This window comes from Sceloporus occidentalis, unplaced genomic scaffold, assembly GCF_023333645.1.
Source record: "Sceloporus occidentalis isolate IW3139 unplaced genomic scaffold, rSceOcc1.0.p SCAF_1, whole genome shotgun sequence".
Lineage (NCBI taxonomy): Eukaryota > Metazoa > Chordata > Lepidosauria > Squamata > Phrynosomatidae > Sceloporus > Sceloporus occidentalis.
This window is the reverse complement of record NW_028316981.1, coordinates 83,840,922-83,865,768: the sequence shown is the minus strand read 5'-3', so window position 1 is coordinate 83,865,768 and position 24,847 is coordinate 83,840,922. Positions and strand designations below refer to the sequence as shown.

The 24,847-nt window shown below is 39.7% G+C and overlaps 1 protein-coding gene across 1 annotated transcript in view; it reads right to left on the bottom strand.

Moving 5' to 3' along the window:
* ADAM19 (ADAM metallopeptidase domain 19) overlaps window positions 1-24,847 on the bottom strand; it is an 84,314-nt gene that overhangs the window by 45,724 nt on the left and 13,743 nt on the right. Inside the window, exons 3-4 of the mRNA XM_089501272.1 lie at window positions 4,923-5,001; window positions 1,755-1,831 (exon numbers count right to left, since the gene is read on the bottom strand). Of these exons, the coding sequence (XP_089357398.1) occupies window positions 1,755-1,831; window positions 4,923-5,001 (156 nt within the window). The remainder of the gene's footprint in view (window positions 1-1,754; window positions 1,832-4,922; window positions 5,002-24,847) is intronic.

Genomic DNA, 24,847 nt, shown 5'->3' with positions numbered 1-24,847 from the left:
TATCTACAGATGCTAAGACACCACAAGAAATGAACAGATTCGAAGTGTATTATAAGAACACAGAAATGTGCATATAACTCAAAACTGCACAATTTACAGCAATTTCATACTGTCTCATGGAATTCTGGGGACTGGCAATTTGATGCATCAGAGAATTCTCTGTAGACAAGCCCTAGAAACCTCCAGTTGAGAATTCTAAGTAGCCCATGAAACTATAAATCCCACAACTGTGTCAGGCAGAAGCAATTAAAGTGGTATGAAATTGAAATAACTTAATAGCACAGATGACTCCTGAGTATCTTGAAATAAGTCAAGATAAAGTAAGTCTGAAACTCAATGGCAGAGCATTAGCTTTGAATGCAGAACCTCCCAGCTTCAACCCTTGGCATCTCCAGGTGCAACTAGGGAAGACCGATGCTTGAAACTCTGGAGAACTGTTGTGAGTCCCCAACAGTGGTAGAGGTGGAGATTTTGTTTGGTATGCATTTTGATAAGAAGGTACTTATGTTTCTTTTAAAAATATGCAAAAGACATCACAATTATCCTTTGGTATTTGCATTTCTCAGAATTTTTTGGCCCAGTTCAAGAAACAAAAATATTAAGGGAAAATGCATACAAAAGTATGTATAGTAGAGCTTTTTTCTTTTTTAAAAAAAAATATAAAATCTGCTTGCAAGGATGAGGCTATTAAGCAAATTTGCACAATATATATATATATATATTCAAAGACATACACAGATGTATTTTCATGTGGATATTTTGTTAAAGTTCAAACAGATGTTCGCATGGCAGGGGGTTGGACTGGATGGCCCTTGTGGTCTCTTCTAACTCTATGACTCTAAATAAAAATTTGACAGAAACAAACACTGGGAAAATGAGAAAGGAATATTGATAAATTCATCCTTTCTTTGAGCCTTATCACTTGATAAAAGAAAGCCAAAACATAGCGGCAGAGAAGCTTCTTTCTCTTTGCCTCCCCGCATGCTGTCATAGCACTTCCGTTCTCCTTCCTCAGAGAGATGGTTGTAAGAATGTGCCTTTTGCCAAATAGATTTTTCCAGTGTGACAAAAGGCATATTGCTATTACTGTCTCCTTTGGAAAAAGAATGGAAGTATTTTGATGGCACATGGAGATGCACATGCCACATGGGAAGGAAATTCTGGCAGGGTTAGGGAGGTCCACCATCACCATTGCTTCTCCCCCATCCCACAACTGACTGGCATAGTAAGTCATGCAGCCATGTTTTTAGATACATAATGTGCATTTGTTCATTTGTCATTTGAAATTTCAAAAACAAAAATGCAGGTAATAGCCTTTGGAGTGTACAGTTCTAGGGATCCCACACTAACGTCTTTTGATATGTCTTGGATTGTAAAACATTTAAAACGCCCTGTGAATTAAGGATGGGCAATTCTGTCCCTCCCAACATTATTGGACAGCAATTCTCATGTGCCCTCATCATTGTGTATGTTGACTGCTGAGGTTGGGAACTGAAGTGAAACAACATTTGGATGGCATACATTGATCAGCCCTGCCTTAAATGTTCACAAGAAGAACTTGAAGGTGATGGTTAAAAGGTATCATAGAACTCCATTATCATTCCACCATGAATTTGTCCACTTTTTTTTTAAGGAAGCATATAAACTGTTGGCTGTCTTCCCATTTTGCAGAAGTAGATTATGACATAATAAGGAGGTCACTATACAAGACTGAGACTAACATAAAATTTTGTAAGAAGGAGCTTGGACCTTACCGTAGACCACTGCAGGTGCTGAGTACAACACTTGAGTCTTCTATCCCCCTCACTATGCCATGGTAAAAGCAATGATCCTGTAAGGAGAGAATGGAGACCGTCAAAGCAACACAACTCCCCAGTATCAGAGTGTGGTCAAGATAGCAAAAATTATTCATAAGGAAGAACATACAAGCTAGGAGATGCTGCAGCAGCTTGCTTTCGCCTGAGTCTACTGGAAAGGGCAAGCTTCTGCCTCTTCTCTCCCCTCTGCCATGTTAATTAAGTGCAAACTGTTTTTATATTTTGAACTCAGCTTTCAGCATCTGAGATAAACTGGGTACAAAGTGAGAAAGAGGGAGGAGGCAATGGAAACCAGGACATTTTTTAAAAATCTGGAAAAGTAGAACAACAGAGGATTAATCAGAACTTTCTCTGCCAAACTGGGAAAGTTGTTGGGTATGCAGCTTGCCTCAAGAAGTAGAATAATTTGGGCTAGGCTTATTGAGTTCACAGTAGTACTGGTAACATTGCACATTTTGCCTTATAAATGAAATCTTATGGTCTGAGGTTTATAGCTTTAGCAAAACTTTGGTTTCTTAAAAATAAGTAGGCTTCATGTATCTTGCCAGGAGAATGGTCCAGGAAAGTTCTCCCTAGCCATGATGGTATGGAGGGGAGGCCAAATGACATTGCAAAGGAGAGATAAACAGTCCCCAGCTCATCTTGGACCCTTGATTTGATAAACACCTTGTTGAGGGGCATGCAAATGTCTTTCCCCCTCTGTCCCTTCGTGCAGACTATGTAGGATACAGGATGACGTAGTATATGCTAAGTTGGCAGGAAAAGATTACAATATATAAGGTGCTAGCACACAAATAAACTTTCCTCCTTGCAGATCACATGTGCAGGACTGCCTGGCCTTGTGTATGTATGTCTTTGTCTTTGTTTATGTTAACCTGCTTGAAACTATGGATCTATGCTTTTTACTTCTTTCTACCTCATTTTCTTAAATAAATAACCTTCTTGAGACCAGAACTGAGTGATTATTTCACTTGTTCATACCCTCTGAACCCACACTTGGCAGCTAGAGACTGTGAGTGTTGCATTCAACAGCTAGAAGTTAGGCTGTGAGTATTTGCACTAAGCCAGGCTTGGGCTGAGTGTGATAGTGATATCATCACTTTTTTAAGGCACAATGTGATAAAGCTCTTATTAGATGGGTCTCCAACAAAACAATTGTCAAAAAAAGTGAGTTTTACAATCCAGTCACTGATGAAATCCCATCACAATCAACAATCCAAAGAAACTTCCTGGTGGGAAGAAACAAAAGGACAAACAATATCAAGGAGGATGATCTCAGCTTCTACTAGCTTTTATTTCAAAATCTGTATAATTAGCTGTGTGCATTTTTGTGCCATTTCAGCAAAGTGACAACCAATCAAGGAATTTACAGGCAGTTCATAACGAACAACCTGCTGGGCATGAGCCAGCTGGCATAGCCTTTGCAAAGAACTGGGAGTATAACAAGCATTCAGATCCTCTTAGCTGTGGAACAGAGCAGACGACTCATGGATATTTAGTTTTAGATTCACAGATCTTCTAGAGAAGATCCATGCCCTTCCATGGCTAGAAAAGAGACATTCGTTTGTGTATGCACACATATTCACATATACAGATGCCTTAGTTTTAGAGCTTGACATTTGCAGATATGAAAGTTTTACTTAGTAAAACAAAGGTTGAAGTAGGAAGTTTGCAGTGGACATTAAGGACTATAAAGTGGGCATGAATCACAATGGTTTAATAATAAGTGCCTGGTGCCATTTCTTGTTACATAGAAAAGCAAAGTCCAGTCTTATTTAATAAAACATCTGAAACAGCTTTAGGAAAACTAAAAAAAGTACATAAGTTTTTGTATTCTTTCAAAAGTCACCATTTGTTCATAAGGAGCAATGTGCTGGAGAACCAAACAACTAGGCAATTTCCCTTGTTATCAAACCTAAATAGCTATGCCAAAATTTCCTTTTAGGAAAAGGAATATATATATCCTTTTAAAGAGGCTTTAGTACTGGCATACAAAGGAAAGTATGGGAAGAGGAAGCATGGCAGTCCTGCTTATATGATCTCCAGGGGTTTTCCACCAATCTCATCTAAACAAATAGGCTGTGCCCAGTTAAACAGTTTCCCCAAATGAAAGTGAACTGAATCTTGGAAAAGTCTTCCCCATATGCAAGGAAAGCTGAGTTCTCAGAGGTAAACAAACACCAGAAGTCTCTGTGCCTGTCTACATTTTGAAACTGAAAGATATATGATCTGTATATATGAGCAAGCTATGTTCCAAATTTGTCCTAAAATTTTCTTTTGATATTAAATCATCCTAATTGTCCCATTAATCATTTCATTTAAGATGAGCTGCCGATCCAAACTAGAAGTGGAAAACCATTACCTATCTAATGGTTTTTGGACTGTAACACACCTGACCATGTTGGATGGGGATGATGGGAGTTACAGTCTTCCAGTTTATGAAAGACTATAGATGTCCTGTCCCTACTTTAAAGACCGAACACAGCACAAAACCTCCAATGATAGGGGACTGCCATCTCAGAGCTCTAAGAGCCAAAACTGATTTGAGTGTCATTTAGTCACAGGTATTTATTACCACAGAAAATGTGTTTGTCCATCAGTCTTCTATACTTGTCAGGCTTCCAGGGAATGCAGGGCTAACAGCAGGCTTGCAATGTGGCAAGAATAGTATTAAGCACCTCTTCCACCAGAGGTGATACAGCCCCTACATTTAGTGTTATTGCAACAGTTTGAATAAAGGCTTCTGCCCTTGTGAAGTAGCCACACCTACGATCCCCACATAGAGCTGCTAGATCATACAACTGCCCAGTCACATGATTCGATCAGGTCACAAACCTGTCTATGGCTTCATCTGGGATGACTCTCCAGAGCTGTAAGTGCTCCTCTACAATAGCTCCTGCTCCCCCATTTGCTCCCCAGTGTTCACTCAAAGTATATTTGTACCAGTTTCAATCTTATTCCCCTTTCTTTCCCTTGTTCCCCCAAACAAGATTTTCTGCAGTTACCGCTGGATACTATTCTTACAATGTCCTAAGTGGTATCCACCAAGTGTCCAAACTAGGATTTATGCACCCAATCTGTTTTACCCAAATCTGGAACACTTACTGTATTGTTCAGTGTGACAGTTTGTGGAATTCCACTTTCGGTATAATGAATTTCGGTGTAGTTTGGTGCAAAGAGGTCCCTGCAAGGAGAGAGTAAAGGAGGAATTATATGTTACACAGTATTTCCCATTCTAAACTATAAGCCACATTTATGAAATTGTGCTATAATAACCAGTCATGGGCTTACCCCAATATCTGACAAAAAATGTACACACACTCCTTCAGTTTATTTGCTTGCCGTTTCAGTTGTCTCTACCTAAATATGTTCAGCAACAGTAAACTTTGAGATGGTTTGGACAATATATATTTAAAAAGATATACCACAGTATTTTATAGTATATATACTGTTTTGAGTGTGTGTGTGTAATATCGATATAGCTTAATATATCTACTCTACCTCTGAGGAAGGCAAAGGCAAATCTCCTCTGAATAAAACTTGCTAAACAAGATTTGTCTTAGGGTCACCAGAAGCCAGAAACAACATGAAGGCACATAGCAAGAAGTGAAATAAAAGAAATAAACAATAGGTAAAAGATAGGCTTTGAAGGCCTATTAGGGTTGCCAATTCAAATATGGGATGAGGCATCCACACCTTTAATATTAATAGATCCTGGGGCAGTAAGATGAAGCATAAAATTCCTCCAGGCAAAACTACTCATCCTTCCCCACAAACCCATCTTCCAGCTGCTGAACCTCCCCCAACCCCAGTACAGCCAGTATAGAGCAGGGGATGATGGAGAAGCATCCAGCTATATTCCTACACACAGCATGCCATCCTACAGGTAGCTGAAGCTTTTCCACCACCTCCCCTACTTTCCAACAGGAAATTGCCATTTCGAGGTGGGAGGTTTAGTAGCTAAATGATAGTTTGGAGACTGTGTGGTAGAATATGTTGCATAGTTTCACCTAGCAGAAGATTACACCACATTTTCCTGCCTTCAGTCGAGGTCAACCTGATGACAAATAACAAAAAACAACAAAAAGCTATACTGTATATGCCAACTCCATTTCAGTTTCATTTTTCCTAAATCCAAGGGTGAATTGTGAGAGGCATCCATAGCCTTTCCCTAGTACCTCTGACATGCCCATCTAATCTCCTCATTCTCTGGCCTCTTTTTTTCCCCTACCCATAAAAGGCAAAGGAGATTCCTGTTGGATTGTCTTCCATTCTCTCTTTACCAAGAGAAAAGAGTCCCATGCCACTCCAAATTCCTGGAGAGCTTCCCTCCCCTCCACTAGGGAGCAGTGGCATCACTAGGGGACATGGGAGGTGTGGCTTACACCAGGTGACAACACAGAAGAGAGGTGGCACTTGGTTCAGCCCTCTTTCTGCTGTGGGGTGAGAAGAGGCAAGTGTACCCCTCCCAGATTCACTGAAGTGGCAACTTCCTCCCAGGAGAAAGAAGCCACGGCAGTAGCAAAGGAGAAAGGTGAGCGTGCCCCTCCTGGATTCACTTTAGCGACAGTGTCCTCCTCAGGAGGAGTTTGTCAAGGAAATGCAACATGGGACATGCAGTTATAGAAATAAAATATGTATGTGAGAGTCAGAATGACTAAGCATGAACAATTAAGAAATCACACAGGTGTAAAGGATGATATAATTTAGAAGTCTTGGGAGCCAAAGACAAAATTAAGGAATGTACATTGGTAAAACCTGAGACTTGTTACATGTACAAGGTGATCAGATGATGTTCATGGGTTGGACTTGAGTATGGGATGAACAAAAGTCAACCAATCATTGTGAATGTACACACCCACTGGGTGGTAATTGTCTAGTGGGTGGTAACAAACATTTGCTATAATAATTGCTAGTTTTACTAATGTAACTTGTGGGTAGTTGAGGAGTATTGGTAGAGTGTAGAGATATTGTGAATTGTTGGGCATATAGAGATAGTAACTGTATATAGTAGAATAAAGTAGATCTTTTATCTAAGACTACTGAGTTGTGTTGGTGTCTTGAGTGAAGATACAAGAACCAGCAGAATCCTGATGGTGTTTGGAGACATCTGAAGAAGAAGAGTGAGAAGGCTTGGAGAAGATTGTCAGGGTCTTCAGCCTATTCTCAGAAAACTCTGCTGCTTTGGGAGAAAGCAATAACCACTGACCAAAGCTGGTCAGCTCAGCTTCATTAACAAGGTGGTGAGTTACAGCCTGAGGTGAAGAGCAACAACTCCCATCATCCCTGACAGAGTTTGCCACCATGACAAAGGAGAAGGGCAAGCATGCCTTTTTGGCTGCTGCCCCTCAGTAGCCCCCTCAGCATTGGGTGGCACCAGGGTGGGGACACCACTGCTAGGGAGTAACTAGATATGTGACCCTTTTGCTAAAGCGTGGAGCAAGGTGGGTTTAAAAGAATTAAAGTTTATTCTTGTACTGGCCATATAATAAAATACTAGGGGCACACTTCTGGATATAATTTGTAAACATCATTATAACAGCCTCCCCACCACCATCAATGTTCTAATATTCAAGAAGCAAAGGATATGGAAACGCATAGGCTGGATGGGGAAGGCTGAAAGATCTCCTTCCCTGAAGTAGGACTTTTTCTACTGTCCTGAGAGGGTAAATCCAAAACCTCCCATGGCCTTTGGCTTAGACCACAGGGTGTTTTGCAGAAGGGAAGGACAAGCAATCTTCCAGGAAAACAAAACAGTGGCTTCTGTTATTTCAGCAAATCAGAAAAATACTTAGCACAATGAATGTGCTATAGAGATAATGAAAGTTATCTGATGCCATCATGCCAGTTTTCATCTTTACTTTTATGTATTCCAGCAAAATTAATTTTGCTTCTCACTGCTACAGATCATTCAGTAATTCAGTAAGTCACTTAGGCCTTGCATCTGTTCCTACAGATAGCAGCTACAAGAAACTGCAAAGAAAGCCTATCTTATCTGCTCTGCTATCATGACCTGGAGAATATGAGTCTTCAAGTAACATGTTCCATTTTTACTTGCATTAACTTCCAAGAAAATGGCGTAAGAAGGGACGCAGAGTAAACAATGGCCTTGGCAGGTTGGTATGGGGGGGCTCTAAATGTGTTTAAATAATAATAATAATAATAATAATAATAATAATAAATTTTATTTATATCTCCCGCTTCTCCCTTCGGGTAGGGAATAAAAAGAGGACAAAGAAAATCAATGTTGTCCAATAGTATCTGGAAGGCCACACTTTCCACATCACTGAAATAGATTATAGTGAGCTCTTCCAGTTCATTTTCACTAAAGCTCTTGTGATTCAAAAAGTGGGTATCACACTTATTTTTATTACTATGTACCAAATGATGTAATAGTACATTTTTTTGGTCAGTTAGTTTTATGAAGTGACTCCAAGTTCCTTTAGAACTTGGAATTTCATTTTGAGAGAAATAAATCCAATTAAATCAAGTTAAATCATACATACATACATACATACTATGAGAAAAAACTAACACTACCTATTTTTTCCATGCTGCCCACAACTTCATACACTTTTATCCCATCCTCCTTTGGCCATTTAAAAACTAAACTAAACTTTAATTCTTGAACCTGGGTTGGCAACAAGAACCTGAAAGCAACTTGTCTGTAAAACAAATGGAAACAGAAATAATAGTAAGTACCTCTCCCTAGGAACTTTAGTTCTGTATGGATCACAAGTTGAAATCAACCAAATTCTCAAGAACCTCATCAAACTACAATTTCCAGTATTCTGGTGGGGGGAGCTGTAATACTTACACTGGTATAAGGCAGATAGGCTTCTAAAGTAAACATATCCCAAATGAATAAAAAGTGCAAACCATGATCCACACATGTAGAGAAGTTGACAAAATCTTGAGTACTTGAGACAGTGGCGGGATACAAACCGCCATATAGTACGTATTGTATACGTACTAGGGTTAGGAAGGGGCAGTGCTTCCGCACCCCCCTAACCCTAGTACGTATCCCCTACGTACAAGATGGCAGCGCCCCTTCCACATGGGCGCCGCCATCTTTACGTACTGGACGCATAGCGTCCAGACGTGTCGTGGCGCCTATGACGTCGCGAATGCGCCAGTGGTGCTTCGCGACGTCATCAGTGCGCCGCAAGAAGAAGCTCCGAAATGGAGCTTCTTTTTTGCTCCGCGCGGGAGCCGCGCGGTTTGGCTGCTGCAGCTCCCGCGCGGAGCAAACGGCGGCGGCGGGGAAGCGCCGCAAAGCGGCGGTTTGTATCCCGCCAGTGTGAAATCTTGTTTCTACAAAATGTAGGGCCCTTTCATTATAGCACTATATTCAACTTTAACTCCTATGGCTCCATCCTATGAAATCTTGTGTTCTGTAATAATAATAATAATAATAATAATAATAATAATAATTTGTTTTATTTATATACCGCTATTCCAAAGATCATAGCGGTGAACAGCAAGTAAGCTAATTAGCAAGTAAGCTAACTTGCCCCCAACAGTCTGAGTACTCATTTTAGCGACCTCGGAAGGATGCAAGCCTGAGTCGAGCTTGGGCCCTTTTTCTGGTCTTGAACTCGCAACCTTGTGGTTTCGAGTGAATGGCTGCAGTACAGGCATTTAACCACTGCGCCACCAGGGCTCCCTGGTAATTTGGTTAATGCACTATGCAGGCTTTTTGGCTGAGAATTCTAACTACCTGTCCCTGAACTTCACATCCTAGGATCCCATAGGATATCAGTTTATATTTGTGCTATAATTGTGCAGTGTGAAGGGACCTAAAGAGTTATCAGGGAACATGGAGTTGGAATATGGTCACATGAGATATAGCTCACTATAGAATCATTGCTCTCCTATGGAGAGAGGACATCATTCTTCATTAGATTAATGGATGCACATCAAAGTGCATCAAGACTATCATAACCTGCATCTTCTGCATATCCTAGTGTACCACATCCTCCATTTATCCTCAGCTATATCATTGCACTTGGGTACTTGCACACCAGAACTTCATTTTGCTGTATAAGAATTTATCTTTGATTTCCTTCCACCACCAAGCTTCTGATTAAAAGAGGATATCTGACTAGCCATTACAATTTACACTCCAGCAAAGTATGTTAAGAGCACTGTACACTCAGTGAATATTGTTTATGAATTCACTTTATTGTTTGCCTCTCACTCCATTTCCCCTTATTGTTTCCCAACCTATGTTGCCATTCTTTAGAATACCAAAGGAACAGGAAATATTGCAAGTATTTACGATGAACAAACAAAATCTCACAATCTATTGTACTCTACAAACTGTATGCTATTGTTTGCTGGCAGAAGTATTCAACTGCACATGAAATAGAAGCACAATAGTTCCTAATCTCACCTCAATGCTTACTGATGCTCTTTCTTTTATGCTCATTCTCTTCTCTTATTCACTTGGAATCATAGAGTTGGAAGAGACCCCAAGGGCCATCCAGTCCAGCCTTCTGCCATGCAAGATTATACAGTCAAAGTGCTCCCAACAGGTGGCTATCTAGCCTCTGTTCAAAAATCTCCAGAGGACACTCCACCACACTCTAAGGCAGCACGTTCCACTTACCATTGGGAAGTTTTTCCTCCTCATCCCCCCAACCCCAATCTTTCTCTGGAGATTCTCTTTCTCTCTCTTGCTCACTTTTTCTGAAACATTTGAAGAGCTGGATGTGAAGGGGCAAAGGGAATTACTATGGAGAGCTAGCCTCAGGTGCTTTGGGGAAGAGAATGAATATTCCAAGCCTGCTTTTATTTTCATCTCTATGGCAAATTAGAAATGTTTGACACTAGTGACTGAAGGTGGTACTACAAAGTACAGAAAGATTTTAACAAATCCAGTTCAATATAAAATAGTGCATGCTCTAGGATTCTTTTAGCATCAGTGTCAAGGTTCAGATGTCTAGACTCATAGACCCACATTCTCTTGTTATTATTTATTTGTTTTTTACAAGACTAGCAAAGGTGGGCATTTGCCAGGACCTGCAGACCTTGCGCAGGCCCATCGCTAACAGTGCTATTATTTATTTCCACATTGAACAGTGTACCCAGATGTAGTTTAAGAGAATTCGTCATTAGTATGTCTTGCCTCTTATTGGATAAGAAAATTCACCTAGAAAGCCATTCTCCAGAACCCCACAGCTCTTGAGGTTGATTATAGCCTACAGATATTAATCCGTAAGAAACATATCTTTTGTGCATATTGCATTCGATCAAGATGACCCCAGTTATAGCTGCAATGGTTATGCACACTTTCATAGTAACAAGCCCTACTGAACTTCCTTCCAAGTAAAATAGGCATAGATTGTACCTTAAGTGAAAACCACAAGCCAAATCATAATAGCAATCTGAGTCATACATGTGGCTGCAATACAGGCAATCATATGATATCTTTTATAGAAAAGCAAGATAAAACATTCTAAAAATAAAATGAATATTCCAGTTACACTAATCCATTAATTTCCTTATGTGTCAGCCCACCCTATAAACATCACTAAAGGTTTCTTCTTATGACTAACGAGTGTGGGCTAAGCCAGATGGAAGGCAGATGCAAAAAGAAACTTTTCTGAAACAAAGTGAATCACACATTATAGTCTTTCCTTTGTACCTTCCTAACTAGACGTGTTTTACCTTTGACTATGGCTACATGCCTATAAATGTCTCCAAAATGGCTGCTATTGTGTCAGAAGGAAAGCACATGATACACCCAAGGAGCTGCATGTGTCACTATGCTGTGTGGAACATTTTTGTTTTAAGGTTATTAGGAATCTATTTTTTTTTATTTTAAAAAAAATGCCTCTTTAATCTTCAGATTAAAGATGTATTGTCCAGAACAGGGATCAAGCAACCATAACAAGGAAGAAGTGTTTAATGGCTACAAACAGAGATCTATTCTTCAAGCAAGACAAGGTAAAAATATTGATTGAAATGGCAATATAATTCTGTTGAAGCCTGGCCAATGCCAGTTCAGAAGAAGGAATTCTTTGTAAATGCTATTAGTTATAATTTGAAAAAAGAAACTCTTGTGTGTGTTTTTTCAATGGTTATCAATGTCCATGTTGACAAAGGTAAGGTTAAACATTTAGTTCTGTGTGCTAACAATTACACTGCATATTCAAGAGAATAAAGAATGTCCTTTATTATAATATAAGGAACATTATTCCACCTTTCCTCTACATCTGTTGAAGGCAATTGATGAACTCTTAATGAAGACAAGAGCTATCCTTAGATCTATGACTGCTGGTGTCCATTGAGGTTAGTGGGGCAGAAGCCAGGAGAGCAATTTGTGGTAGATGATGGTTGGATGTAGTTGCAGACTAGGGCTGTGAAATGTGTTGCCCTCCAAATGTTATTGGACCACACATCCCGATATTGCTCCATTATGGAGGCTCAAGGTACCGTTGTTGTTGTTGTGTGCCTTCAAGTCATTTCTAGCTTATGGTATACTTAAGGTCAACTTTTCATGGGTTATTATTGGCCAGGACCAGAACTCTGGGAGACTAAGGTCTGAATCCCACTCAACCTTGGAAAACCACTGTGTGATCATAGGCAAGTCATTCTCTCTCAGCTTCAGAAGAAGGGAATGGCAAACCCCCACTGAATAAATCTTGCCAAGAAAACCCCAACTTAGGGTCACCATAAGTTGAAAATGAGTTGAAGGTACACAACAATGAACATATTACTGATGTTTTTGTATGTTTTTAATCTGTACTGGGTTGATATAGTAGTCCCTTCTGGGTTTTAGTTCGAGGACCCCCTGTGGATATCAAAATCCATGGATGCTCTAGTCTCATTAAATACAGTGGTGAAGTAAAATGGTGTCCCTTATATAAAATGGCAAAATCAAGGTTTGTTTCTTGGAATGTATATATTTTAAAAATATGTTCGTGCCATGAATGGTTGAACCCATGGATAAAGAGTTCCAATGTTGGGAGGAAAGGCAGGATATAAAAGAATATTATTTTTATTATCTTCTTTTATTATTATTTAAGGAAACCATATTAAAATAAATAACAGAAAATGTTTCAGATCTCTCTCAGATACTTTTTCATGCTTAAAGTCCTGAACTTTGATGAGTTGTCCTGCTATGTAATGTGCTGATTAATTCTTTAACTCTCACAATTAATAACCCTCACAAAAAATGAAAGTTTACAGTAACAAATAATGTAGTGCAAAAGCACCCAAATACACAATACCTGGCAGCAAAGCGGATAGATTAGGATTTGTTGTAGGAGACTACTCAGATAATTACAAAAAGAAGAGAGAGAGAAAGGCCATTTGAGCATTAGCCCAACTCTGTGAAGTGCTGATAGCAGCATTTTTTTTTCCTGGGTTCTGTTTTCAATCTAATATTTTATCTACACTGCTTCAGAAAGGAAGCAGCTTGTGTAGATAAGGTTAATCTACAAATTTGAAGCAATGTTTCCCAGCTGCTGTGTGATCACAGAAATGATTGGGTCTGACTCTCTTTTTCTACCAGATTCACATACAACATTTTCGACCTGATCATGCATTGAGTGTACTGTATATACTCATGCATAAGTCTAGAAATTTTAGTCAAAAAATTGACCCAAAAAATTTGAGTCGACTTATCCACGGGCCAGTGTAAGTACTCTCATAAAAAGTATACCTTAACTCTCATAAAAACAGAAACCATCTCCTGGTGAAACGCAAGAGTAGAATCTCTTCTGGAAGCACTGACCTCCCTCTACTCTTTCATGCATCCATCCTTCAGTGTGAACACAGTCATGCCTCTTGCAATTTTGTTAGTTCTTTGGCATTGTCTACCTTTGCTTCATCCTTTAGATCCTTTGTTACATGACCATAATTCTGACTCTCGACTTATCCACGGGTTATACAAAAATCCATAGTTTTGGCCCCAAAACCTGCCCTCAACTTATACATGAAGTCGACTTATAGTCGAGTATATACGGTATGTCACACAGTGAAAATAAGCATTGCCTGTATCTGTGAAACAGGCCCAAAGCACAGGTAAGAATAAACAGAGCTTGAGTCCAGATCCTCCAACATTTTAGCGATGAAAACTGGGGAACACATGGCCAAACAACATTAGAGAGTGTTCAAGACTGCAAAAGTTATTAATGAGGAAGAACACACAAACTAGGCAGCAGTTTGTTTTTGCCTGAGCCTCCTAGGAAGGGCACGATTCTGTCCCCTATCTCAATCCCATCTGCTGAGTTAATAAAAACTACTTTCACCCTTTGGACTCAGTTTGCAACAAATGAAGCAAGCTCCGGCCAAAGGGGAAAAGTGGGGAAAGGAGAAATAAATTAGACATTTTAATAATATTTGAAAAAGTGGGACAACAGAGGTTTAATAGGAACTGTCCCTACAAAGTCAGTACAGTTGGCAGGTATCTGAGTTTAGGCATGTTAGCACACAGGTAAGCCCCACTAAATTCAGTGGGATTTATTTCAGTTGTGCATGCACTGGAAGGTAACTTTAGAGTATCCCTCGGAGTGTAGTGGAGTCTTCTTCCTTAGAGGTTTTTAAACAGAGGCTGGATGGCCATCTGTCAGGGATGCTTCAATTTAGATTTCCTGCATGGCAGGGGGTTGGACGGGATGGCCCTTGAGGTCTCTTCCAACTCTATGATTCTATTGATTTCTACTGAAAAAATTGGGGGGGAAAGGATGCTCTAAAGAATAAATTTGGTAACTGTACATAAATGTTTAGTTTAAACATCTTAAGTACTTGAGTTTTTCCAAGGCCATTGAACATTACAGAATGATCGTATGCCCTTTTACTTAGAAGCAAGATCAGTGGGATTATGCCCAAGTAACGACATAGGTTATGCTTATGCATTTTTACTGGGAATTAAATTATATCAAGTTCAGTATGGTTTATTCTTAGATCAATTTGCAGAATCAATCCTTAAGGATGCACCCTGACAAAGATCATGATCTGGGCAACTGAGAGCTGACCTTTTTACTTCCACAAACCATGCACTTATCCTGACTTTCTCAACCTGGCATTGGACTACAGCTCCCATCATCCCCAAACACAGAGATTATGTTGGCTGTAGCTGGTTGGAACTGTAGTCCAACAGATCTGAAATTCCCAAATTGGAGAAGGCCTGCTGCCTTTAATTTCCAGGGTGTCCTTCTAATGAAGTGTATTTGATGACTGAACATGGGCAGCTGTTGCCAGTTTTCATTGAGCTGAAAGCCTCAGCAGCAGGGTTAGATCCAAAGAGTGAGCAAGGGCCTGGCCTACAGCCATAACGTACAGATGTCCTAAAGACTGCGTTTCCTTTCCAGCTCCCATCAGTGCGCTCTTGGCCTGACTCCACTTCGTCAATGATCCCATTGTTTCGAACAAAGCTTCCATCTTAAGGCCATGGAGCTGATCAGTGAAAGCAACTGCACAGTGAAGGGGGCTTCTATGTTGCACTATTAAGTACTATTTACAGGCCGAGAGTGTCAAATACTTTGTGAATGAGACAGAAAGAACCTTAGGTTAGAAAAAACCATTATGTCATAAACATGGAAGCACTAGGGATGAGTGGGGGAGAGAGAGAGATCACATCTTCTTTGTTGCATGGCTGTTCTGGAAGTTTCATCAGCTCCCACACAGCTAAAGCCCACATGCAGAAAGATATTAAAGATAAATTTTCACTATGCCTACATGGTCAATCCTGTCTTGTTTACGGACACTTCCCATATTAAAGCTGCAAAAACATGGATGTGGATGTTTGAATTAGTACCATCCCTTCAAAAAATAATAATGACTATTAATATGAACATAAATCATTATAACTACCTGAAAGAAGAAATATGCAGCATTTTTTATTTGGGCTTATCCTTAGATGTACTTTGGTACCATGGACCCCCTCATCTATCACTCCCCAACTAACAACACCACCATCAAATATTATTTGAGAGCATCCTATGCTGGAAAATATTCAACAATAATCTCTTGGGGATTAAAGAAGGGAACCTGTGCTTCAAAGAATTTACCAAAGTCACCATTCTTCAGTCATCACCTTGCACAGAGGTTTACATGGAGTACAGAATAAGAGGTATGATAGCAATAAGATCTGAAGAACTGGGTGATAGCAAAGCTGCCTCATTAAAACATCTATCAGGAAACTGTATTTAAAGGTTTGAGAAGAATCTTCTAGAGAAACAAAAGGGCAGATTATACCCCAGAATAATCTGCCCTTTTGTTTCTCCAGAAACAAGTCCCAGTTCAAGAGAATTTTGTCCCTAAAGCGAAAATCAAATTATGGTTTTCCTTCCTTTGTGTTTGAAAATTCTTGAGGTGCCATTCAGCTGTCTGTTTCAGATGTAACTTATTTCCACCTTAACTCCACACAGAGAAAGAGATCCATGAATCACCAAAGAGGCAACTGGGATCTAAAACAGAAAGCTGTTCTTGCATAACAGAGATGGCTCCACTTCAGAAACATGATCTTTCTAAATTCAAAGAGTTGGGTCAAAGGAGATGTTATATATTTATAATGGCTTCTGACCTTATTGCAGAAATCAACAATAATGCCAGCTTAAATGCTCTGATTTTTTTTCCTCAGCAAGAATTGTCGCAAATGATGTTCTAGGTGCCCTACTTCTCTCAGCAAACGAAAGTTATAAGTAAATGTAAATGTGAGAGGTGGTGTTGGTCAGCTGCCCCAGTGTCTTTTCAGTTTTTCAGGTGCATGGTATCTACATGGAAGGAAGAGACAAGGAACTGCCTCTAAAACAAAATTCAGGACACTGGCCTATCTGGTATTAAGACATCATTTATCTAGATTAGGCTGAGGACACATCCCTGTGCTGTTTACCAATACCTAAATGCAGATCTTAGAAAAACACACAGGGTTGTTTGTACATGGCCTTAAATACTGGGATACTTCCTTCCAATGATCTCAACAAGTTATCAGATTAATTTTTGTTTTTAAAGAAAACTCTTAAAAGAGGATATCTTTGCCTCAATATAATGCTTTTCTAAAATGTCTGTATCCATGTGTATACAAATATTACTATGAAAATCCAATACCACCCCTCAGATCTCTTTAGGGACATGTCAATATGAGTCACATGTGCCAAGGCCTTCTGGCAGCAAACACTTAATCTGAAACAAGATACGTATATGTCTAAATGGCTTGACAAGAAGACTTGGAAATAGAGGAAGGATATATTTCATTGTGATGTTTTTATACACAGCTGGTTTAGGACCCAAATCAAATCCTCATCCCTATTCTGCTGCCATTTCTTTTGAGCGTATACCAATGTCTTCAAGTAAGTGATAGACTGACTTTCTCAAGCCACATGACTCCAATGACTATTTGTTATGAGAAACAAAACTGTCCCACCCATGCTATACGTGGCTAGGAGAGCTGTAACAATCAGAACAGCTTTTTGCATTACCAGTCTCAAGTGACACTGGTAATATTCAAATCCTGAAAAAAATAATGAAGGCTTGAGATTTTTAGCTGGCTTACAAGCCTTGTTAAACATCACACTTACTTCATAATTTACCACACTTACCCTTGGGACAGATATGAATATGCTTATCCACCAAGTCAAAAAGAAGATGGAAGACAATAGCTCTTAGATGAACAGTTCAGGACTTTCATCCCTTTGTATGAAGTTTACTATGAGGCTTACCTGAAGCCAACAGTGTTAGAGTATCTGAACTGCAGGACATAGCTCAAAATGTGGGTATTTATTTGTACATCACCTTTTTCCCTGCACAGAAGTCAAGGCAGCTTAAAACCATTTAAAACAAAACACAACTAAAGTGTTTTCTTGGTGACCCAAAGTAATGGCTTGAGGGTCAGACTAGGACCCCAGGAGACCAGGGTTTGTATTCCTGCTCAGCCATGGAAACTCACTGGGTAACCTTTGGCAAGTCACACTCTCTCAGCCAGGGAGAAAGACAATAGCAAACGTCCTCAAAATTAATCTTGCTAATAAAACCCTATGATTGGGTTGCTCTAAATCATAATTAGCCTGAAAGCACATAGCAATAACATATCCCTATAAATCATTTTGCTGTTCTTTGGCCTGCTCTCCGACAGACTAAGATTAAAAGCATTTTAAGAGGATTTTGCATATAACTCATGAACTGAAAGCATCATTCATTTGCACAACTAGCTGAAGATATACAGCTCCAACTTTGGTCTTTCATCTCAGATTCTACTGTACCACTCTCTCAGTCCTGCTGATGCAAGAGATTTGGATGCTGTTTACCTTCCCACCCTACTGTCTATGGAGAAAGTTTGCCTAGAAAGTTTTCCTGTTTCAGGTATCTGAAGCTCAGCTAAGGCCTTCTCCCCTCTTATGTATCCAAACATCAAAGAACTGTATGGTGAAGTTACAGGGCCTAAGGGACAGCACATCCTCCTGCAAGATAAATACAAAGAGGACCGGACACAGGAGAGAAGGAAGGAAGCATCCCTCCTGCCTAGGAAATTGTCCAATGTTTAGAGTCAAGGAAGAGATAACTTACAGAGAGTCACTTCCTTTCCCTAACCCTCTGAGAATGAAGTCATTTTTTTCAGGGGAAGATGAACTGACATTCCCCAGGTGCCAAGGCTGTTTTTCTAACCATTAAGAAACTCTCTGCTGAGACCTGCAGGAAAAGGTCACTCCTTTCTGCCATTTGTCTCTATTAGCATTCAGGCACAGAGGACATTAACTAGATAATGGCAGTGCAGCCATCCACCATGCAGAGGCTCTTAGCCATCCTTCCTACCTATAGCTAAAATGAATCCTCCCCTCTCCTTCTCCAAAGCTTTAAATGAGCTCTGCAGAGGAAACTAGATAAGGCAGCCAAGGAGCAACAGGAAGTGACCCAATATCCAACAGGTCAATTCTTGGGCCAGGCAGGAGGTTTTCCTTGTTAGCGCTGACACAAGAATATACAGTGCAATGCATTTTGCAGGGACTGTTTTGTTTTCCAAGGTACAGTACAGTAGTTCTCAAATTAGATCTCTGAATTGGTCTGTGAGACAGGACAGTTTTTGCAGCAGCTGAATGTGTTAACAAGCCAGTAACTGCCTATTTTGACTATGATCACAAAGACATTCCTCTTTAATGAGTATAAATGATAATTCTGGACAAAAATATGAAGAGGCACTGTGCCCACAAAATGCCATGCTATCAGTGTTGAGTGCCCAGTTCATTCATTTAGGCAAAGAACAGCACAAGCAAAGTACAACTGCATTTCCCGAGACCAGCATTTTATTGAGGTTTTTTTTTGGGAAGGGGCAGGGATAGTAATTCTTCCTTTCAAATAATTCAAAGAAGAGATTTAGACACATGCTATTTTTCTGACCAAAACCAGAAGCAACAAAGTGCTCTCTCCCACATAGAAGAGGCCACTCTTTATTTTCTTCTCTGTTGTTGCTGTCATTTGCTTCAAGTCAGCTCTAACAGTGGCACTATCACCAGGTTTTCTCTGCAAGATTATTCAGAGATGGGTTGCTATTGCCTTCCGCTAAGTCTGAGAGAGTGAGAGTTGCCCAAGGTCACCAACCGGGATTCCATGGCCAAAGAGGAGTTCAAACTCTGGTCTCCCAGAGTCCTAGTCCAAGAATTAAAGCACTACACCATGCTGATTCTTCCTGCCTGTTTATGATTAAATTAAAAGCACCAAACTCCAATTGCACTTCAGTTAAAAGTACAATGGTAAATAAACCAACAATAGACTCCCACATTACATGTAATCTGGCCCATACAGAAACAAATATAAGCTATTTTGTTCTTGATTGGTTCAGCAAGAGTATATAAATATCAGCATGAACTCGACTTTTTGACCAAAATCCAGTTGTCTCAACTAGAAAAAACACACTGAATCAATTAAATTTACATATGTGTTGACCAACCTATGTATATTATGTAAGTTCCCATAGATTCAGTGGGAGTAATAACTGCTTGAACACCTTTGTGGCAAGCGTGTTGCACTTAATCTTGTAAAATATGTGTTAAAATTGTTCACTGTTTTTCATTAGTACAACACCATGCCAATATCTAGATCCAGATTTCCCAGTAAAGTGCCTGGAAAATGGGTGAACCATAGAAGATGGTGTTTTTAGATTACCAGCAATAATCTTCATTCTCAAAAATATATTATTATAGTGCTATAATAATTTTTCACCAAATAAACATTTTGCATTGAAATTTGTCTCAAGCTGCTTTGTGCAAATATCTAGCGTTCACCTAAAGGGTCTATGTCTTAAAACCTCATTGTATGTTTTCATCATATCCATGGACCCTGGAAGGCAAGTACTCAAGCTGCCCCCTTAAATGATCTGACAAAATTGGACTGCCATGATTCCTATGTTGTTGAGCCACCCAAGGAATTATCAGAAGGGTGCAAAATGATCAAGCACTAAGAAATACTAAGACAACTATTGTTGTTGACCCCTTCCAGGAATAATAAAAGCTGTTTCCAGTCTATCTGATGCATGCTTACTTGAAAGTAAGCCACACGGCCACACAGATGGTACTTCTAAGTACCCATTGTTCTTGTAAGAGTCTTCAAATAACATACAAGGATATTTCAATGATAATGTAATTTGCCCTCCCTCTGCAAGTACCTGCAACAGACAAAATGAACAACAGTATACCTGCCAAAATTGAATTTCCCCTGCCCTTGCTTAAAAACACTTTGCAATGTTCAGTCAAAGATGACTTCTTCCTCTTGCTCACATTCTTTCAAAAACCTTTGTTTACATTTGAGATCTTTCCTGAGTTATCGGCAATGCTATTCTTAGTATCCCTGTCCAAAACTTTTGCTATCCATCTGTCTTGTTTTTTGTTTTGTTTTGTTTTGTTTTGCAGCTGCAAGCTTAAGCACCTCAACAACTCATTTTATAAAAATAAATGGGACTAGACCAAGTGTTTGGGAAGCTATGAAGAGATGGTATCTAACAGAGCAACTTCCTGAGGAATTACATGTGGCTTGCATCTCTTCGGTATTGCAAAAGTAACCACCCAAACAAATTAGAATGGGTGCAAACAAGTTCAATATATTCTTGGATGTATGGAGATTGAGTTTAAGTATATGCTGAATTTACTTTAAAATGTCAGCAATGTACTCAATAGAGCTTACTTATTACAAGACATACACAAAATTGCACAAGAAGGCTACAATCCTATATTCCCATTCCTAACAATAAGTACCACTGCAGTAAATGCTTGTGCAAGCAAAGCCATGCTCAAAATTCTGCAGCAAAGACTCCTACCATATATAGAGTGAGAAATTCCAAAGGTGCAGGCTGGATTCAGGAAAGGAAGAGGCATTAAGAATAACACTGCAGACATACAATGGATAATGGAGAGAACAAGAGAATTCCAAAAGAAAATCTACATATGTTCTATTGACCACAGCAAAGCCTTTCCCTGCATAGTTCATGAAAAGCTATGAAATGCCCTCAAAGAAACAAGAGTGTCACTACACTTGATTGCCCTGATGTACTCAGGATAAGAGGATGCTGTCAGAACTGAAGACAGAGAAACAGAATGGTTCCCAATCATCAAAGGTATGCATTCTATAACCCCATTTAACAAGGCTGCATTCGATAACCCCATTTATTCAACAGACATGCAGAAAATATTGTACGCAGAAAAGGCTCAGACTCAGAGGCAGGAGGAGTGAAGTTTGGAGGAAGGAACATTAACAACTTTTGATATGAAGATAACACAATACTACTAGCCAGTGCCATTCCACACCAAGATATCACCCAGTGCAGAGGAAAGGGCTTTGGGGGCAGGGTCAAAAGGGCAGGCATTCACCTGCCTGCCTGGTATGGCTTTACACTGAAGTAAAGCCATGCCAGGCAGGGAGAAAATGGTGTCCTGGGCCTCTCTTTCCCTGCCCAGCATGGCTTTACATGTGAGTAAAGCCACATCGGGCAGGGAGGAACAAAGTCAGTCTTTGTTGTTATTATGTGATTTCAAGTCATTTCTGGCTTATGGCGATCATTGGGTTTTGGTGGCAAACAGAGGAGGTTAGCCATTGCCTTCCCCTGAGGCTGAGAGCATGCAACCTGCCCAAAGTCACCCAGTGAGTTTCATGGCCAAGCTGGGAGTTGAACCCTGGTCTCCAGAGTCGTAGTCTAACACTCAGACTACTACACCATGCAAGCTTGTAAAGCCAGGGTACTTCGTTTTAATTAAACACACTTAGGATTCTATTAAAGATTCCAGTTGTTCATCATGTAAGTCTAAAGTTCTCAATTCAAAAACATATAAGACTAATAAAAACAGATGTTAAAAATAAAAAACTCTCAAAGAACATATGGAAGTTTGCCAGTAATCTCATCCAAAACTTGATCCTACATTGACTTGAAAGGAAGTCTTGTTGATTTCATCTTGAGTCTACAGGAAATCTATCAGTTTTTCGTTTTCGCTGGCAATTTGTCCCAGTACAATGCATTTGTACCATGAATGAAGAGATGGACAGTGCTGATGAAGTAAAAAAGCCACAACTTCATTGTCACAAAAAATACATACAGACTAACATACAGGCTAATTACCACAGAAGGTATGAAAAGAAATGCTTTCTAAAAGCTTAGCGAGGCCACTTGGCTACACAGACCAATGCTGCCCCGTCAGGATGTCTGGACCCTCAAGAATGAGCAGGCTGTGAGAATTAGATAAATTCATGTAGTAAATTGGTGGGACAGCAAATTAACACATTGTGTCGGGTATTTAGCTTCAGTATGCACTCACACTTCTAACAAGAAAGCAGGAAATCATGTTTAAAATCTTTTGTGTTATTTAATTTTTTGTATTGTGGAACGAGTATATTTTATAATGTTTGTATTTGTGGGATATGTTTCTGATGTTCTGCACATTGTTTACTATGTATTTATGTGTATTTATGTAAATACATTGATCACTGTTTTACATAATTACTTATTAAGCCTCTTGGAATCTGCAATCCTTGAGGATTCCAGTCAGATGGGTCAGAGTACTATATCTCTGCAGTGGCCCAAAGCTGCAGGATAGACACACACACACACACATATTTTTTTTTTTAATCTCATTCCATTTCCTCCAACCAGTTCTGGGTTTCATCCCACTGCCTGGGAGTTGTAGTCCCAAAAAATAACTTTCCTATGCTCTGGCCAATCTAGCCAACTTTTAATTGAGATGCGTTATGAAGTCAACCTGCTGTTTCACAAGAAAGGAGATGAAAACCTTCTTGCATTTTAAAAACTTCACATTTCCTACACTTTGTGGCATCATTTCTATTTGTTTTGTATATATACATATAATATGAGAGCACACACTGTGGCTGGCTGACATGCCAAAATTGATGAGCCTTTTCTGCCAGTTGTTGCCAATTTTACTGTGCAGCCTATCTCCCATTAAGACATCTACATTATTTGCATGGCAGCACATTTTTCTGGCTCCCAGACCACAGTCTTTAGACCATATAGGGTTTCCTTCAAAATACAGAAGTTTGCCACCTCTGAGAAGCTCAGAGCATCCAGTTACTGAGGTTGTCCTGTTCTGCTTACAGGCATGCTGAAACCAAGCACTTCATTTGCTAATTTCAGAGAACCTGGAAACTTGCAGTGCAACACTGTGGTTATTCAAAAGAAACTGACATAAGCCACACAAAAAAACAACAACATCTTGTCATGGCAAAGGTTGCATGTCTATGCAAGCTGCCCAATTATTTCTACTGTACTTGGGAGTAGATAAACCAGGGGTTGGGAAAGCATGATCCTCCAGATGTTGTTAAGACTACAGGTCCCACAAGGCCTAGCCAGCCTAGCTAATGGTAAAGGATGATGGGTTTACAGTCCAACAATATCTTGAGACCTGCACATTTCCCCATCCCTGGGTTAAACAAACCATGGACTTTCTCATCTGTTGTGTCTTTTTTGTAACATATAAACCCATCAATTTGGCTTTTCCAGTACAGCAGAGGAATAATCCATAATTTGCTTCATTGCTGTTTGCTTCTCTGGCTTGTCTTTGGGAAAACAAGCCACAGTCCTGGATTCAAACATCATGATAAATAAGCCATATTTAGGTACGTGGTTTGCAGTCTTCTGACTTGAAGAAGAAACAACCAGCATGCTATCTCATCCACAAAGGGTATGTTTGAATGAGCAACCTTCTATGTTTAGTAGGGTCTGTATCCTCAGGCCTAGTGAGGATTGCACAGACTTTCTCTCCTTGAACTGCAGCATCAGTACTCTTACAATGCCAACACAAAAGAACTAATTTACCTCAGGATTTTGGGTGTAAACCTGGCACTATAGTTTTATCTAGAAAAGGCTCATCCAATGGATTTTGATTTTCCAATCTAGGTTATTCATGTTACACAGAAGTAGTTCTAAGTCCGGGCATATGTTTATCCCGATATGGTGCACCTTTCTAACTGTTTTTTCTCCCTACCTTGGCCTATCAGCTTACACATTAATCTACTTTACATTATTAAATAATAATAAAACAATGGTTGTTGCTGCCAAAAACATCCTGACACTGGGTAAGCTTGTGATTTTGATTTTATTTATTTATTTATTTGATTAAAAAGAAATTCAACTTCATTCAAGCTTCTGAAGATGGAAATGAATCATTTGCTAGTTGTAATAAACTCTGCCACCCTGATATACCACAAGTATACCATTCTTGTCAGAGGATGTGGGTTCTTGACAGAGGATGTGGGTAGTTACACCTGAAGCAAGTGCAAGGTGTTTGTCCTGCTGAAAGAGAAGATCCAGCAATCTGAAGCCCATGTATCTACTCTTCAGTATGTTAGGGAGCATGAAGCACATAGGGGATGTCAGGTCAGTTACAGGAGGTAGACAATTGGAAGTATGTGACACAAAGAAGTAGAAGGACCAGGGATCATTCTGTGAGTTTTTCGCTACAGAACTGATTCAAAGTTCTCTCCCATATCAGTGATGATGAGCAGCAGCAAGAAGAGCAACATGATAGTCCTCAGAGAATGTGCAGGTGATGTTGTAAGATTCAGTGCATGAAATGACCTCTGACAAT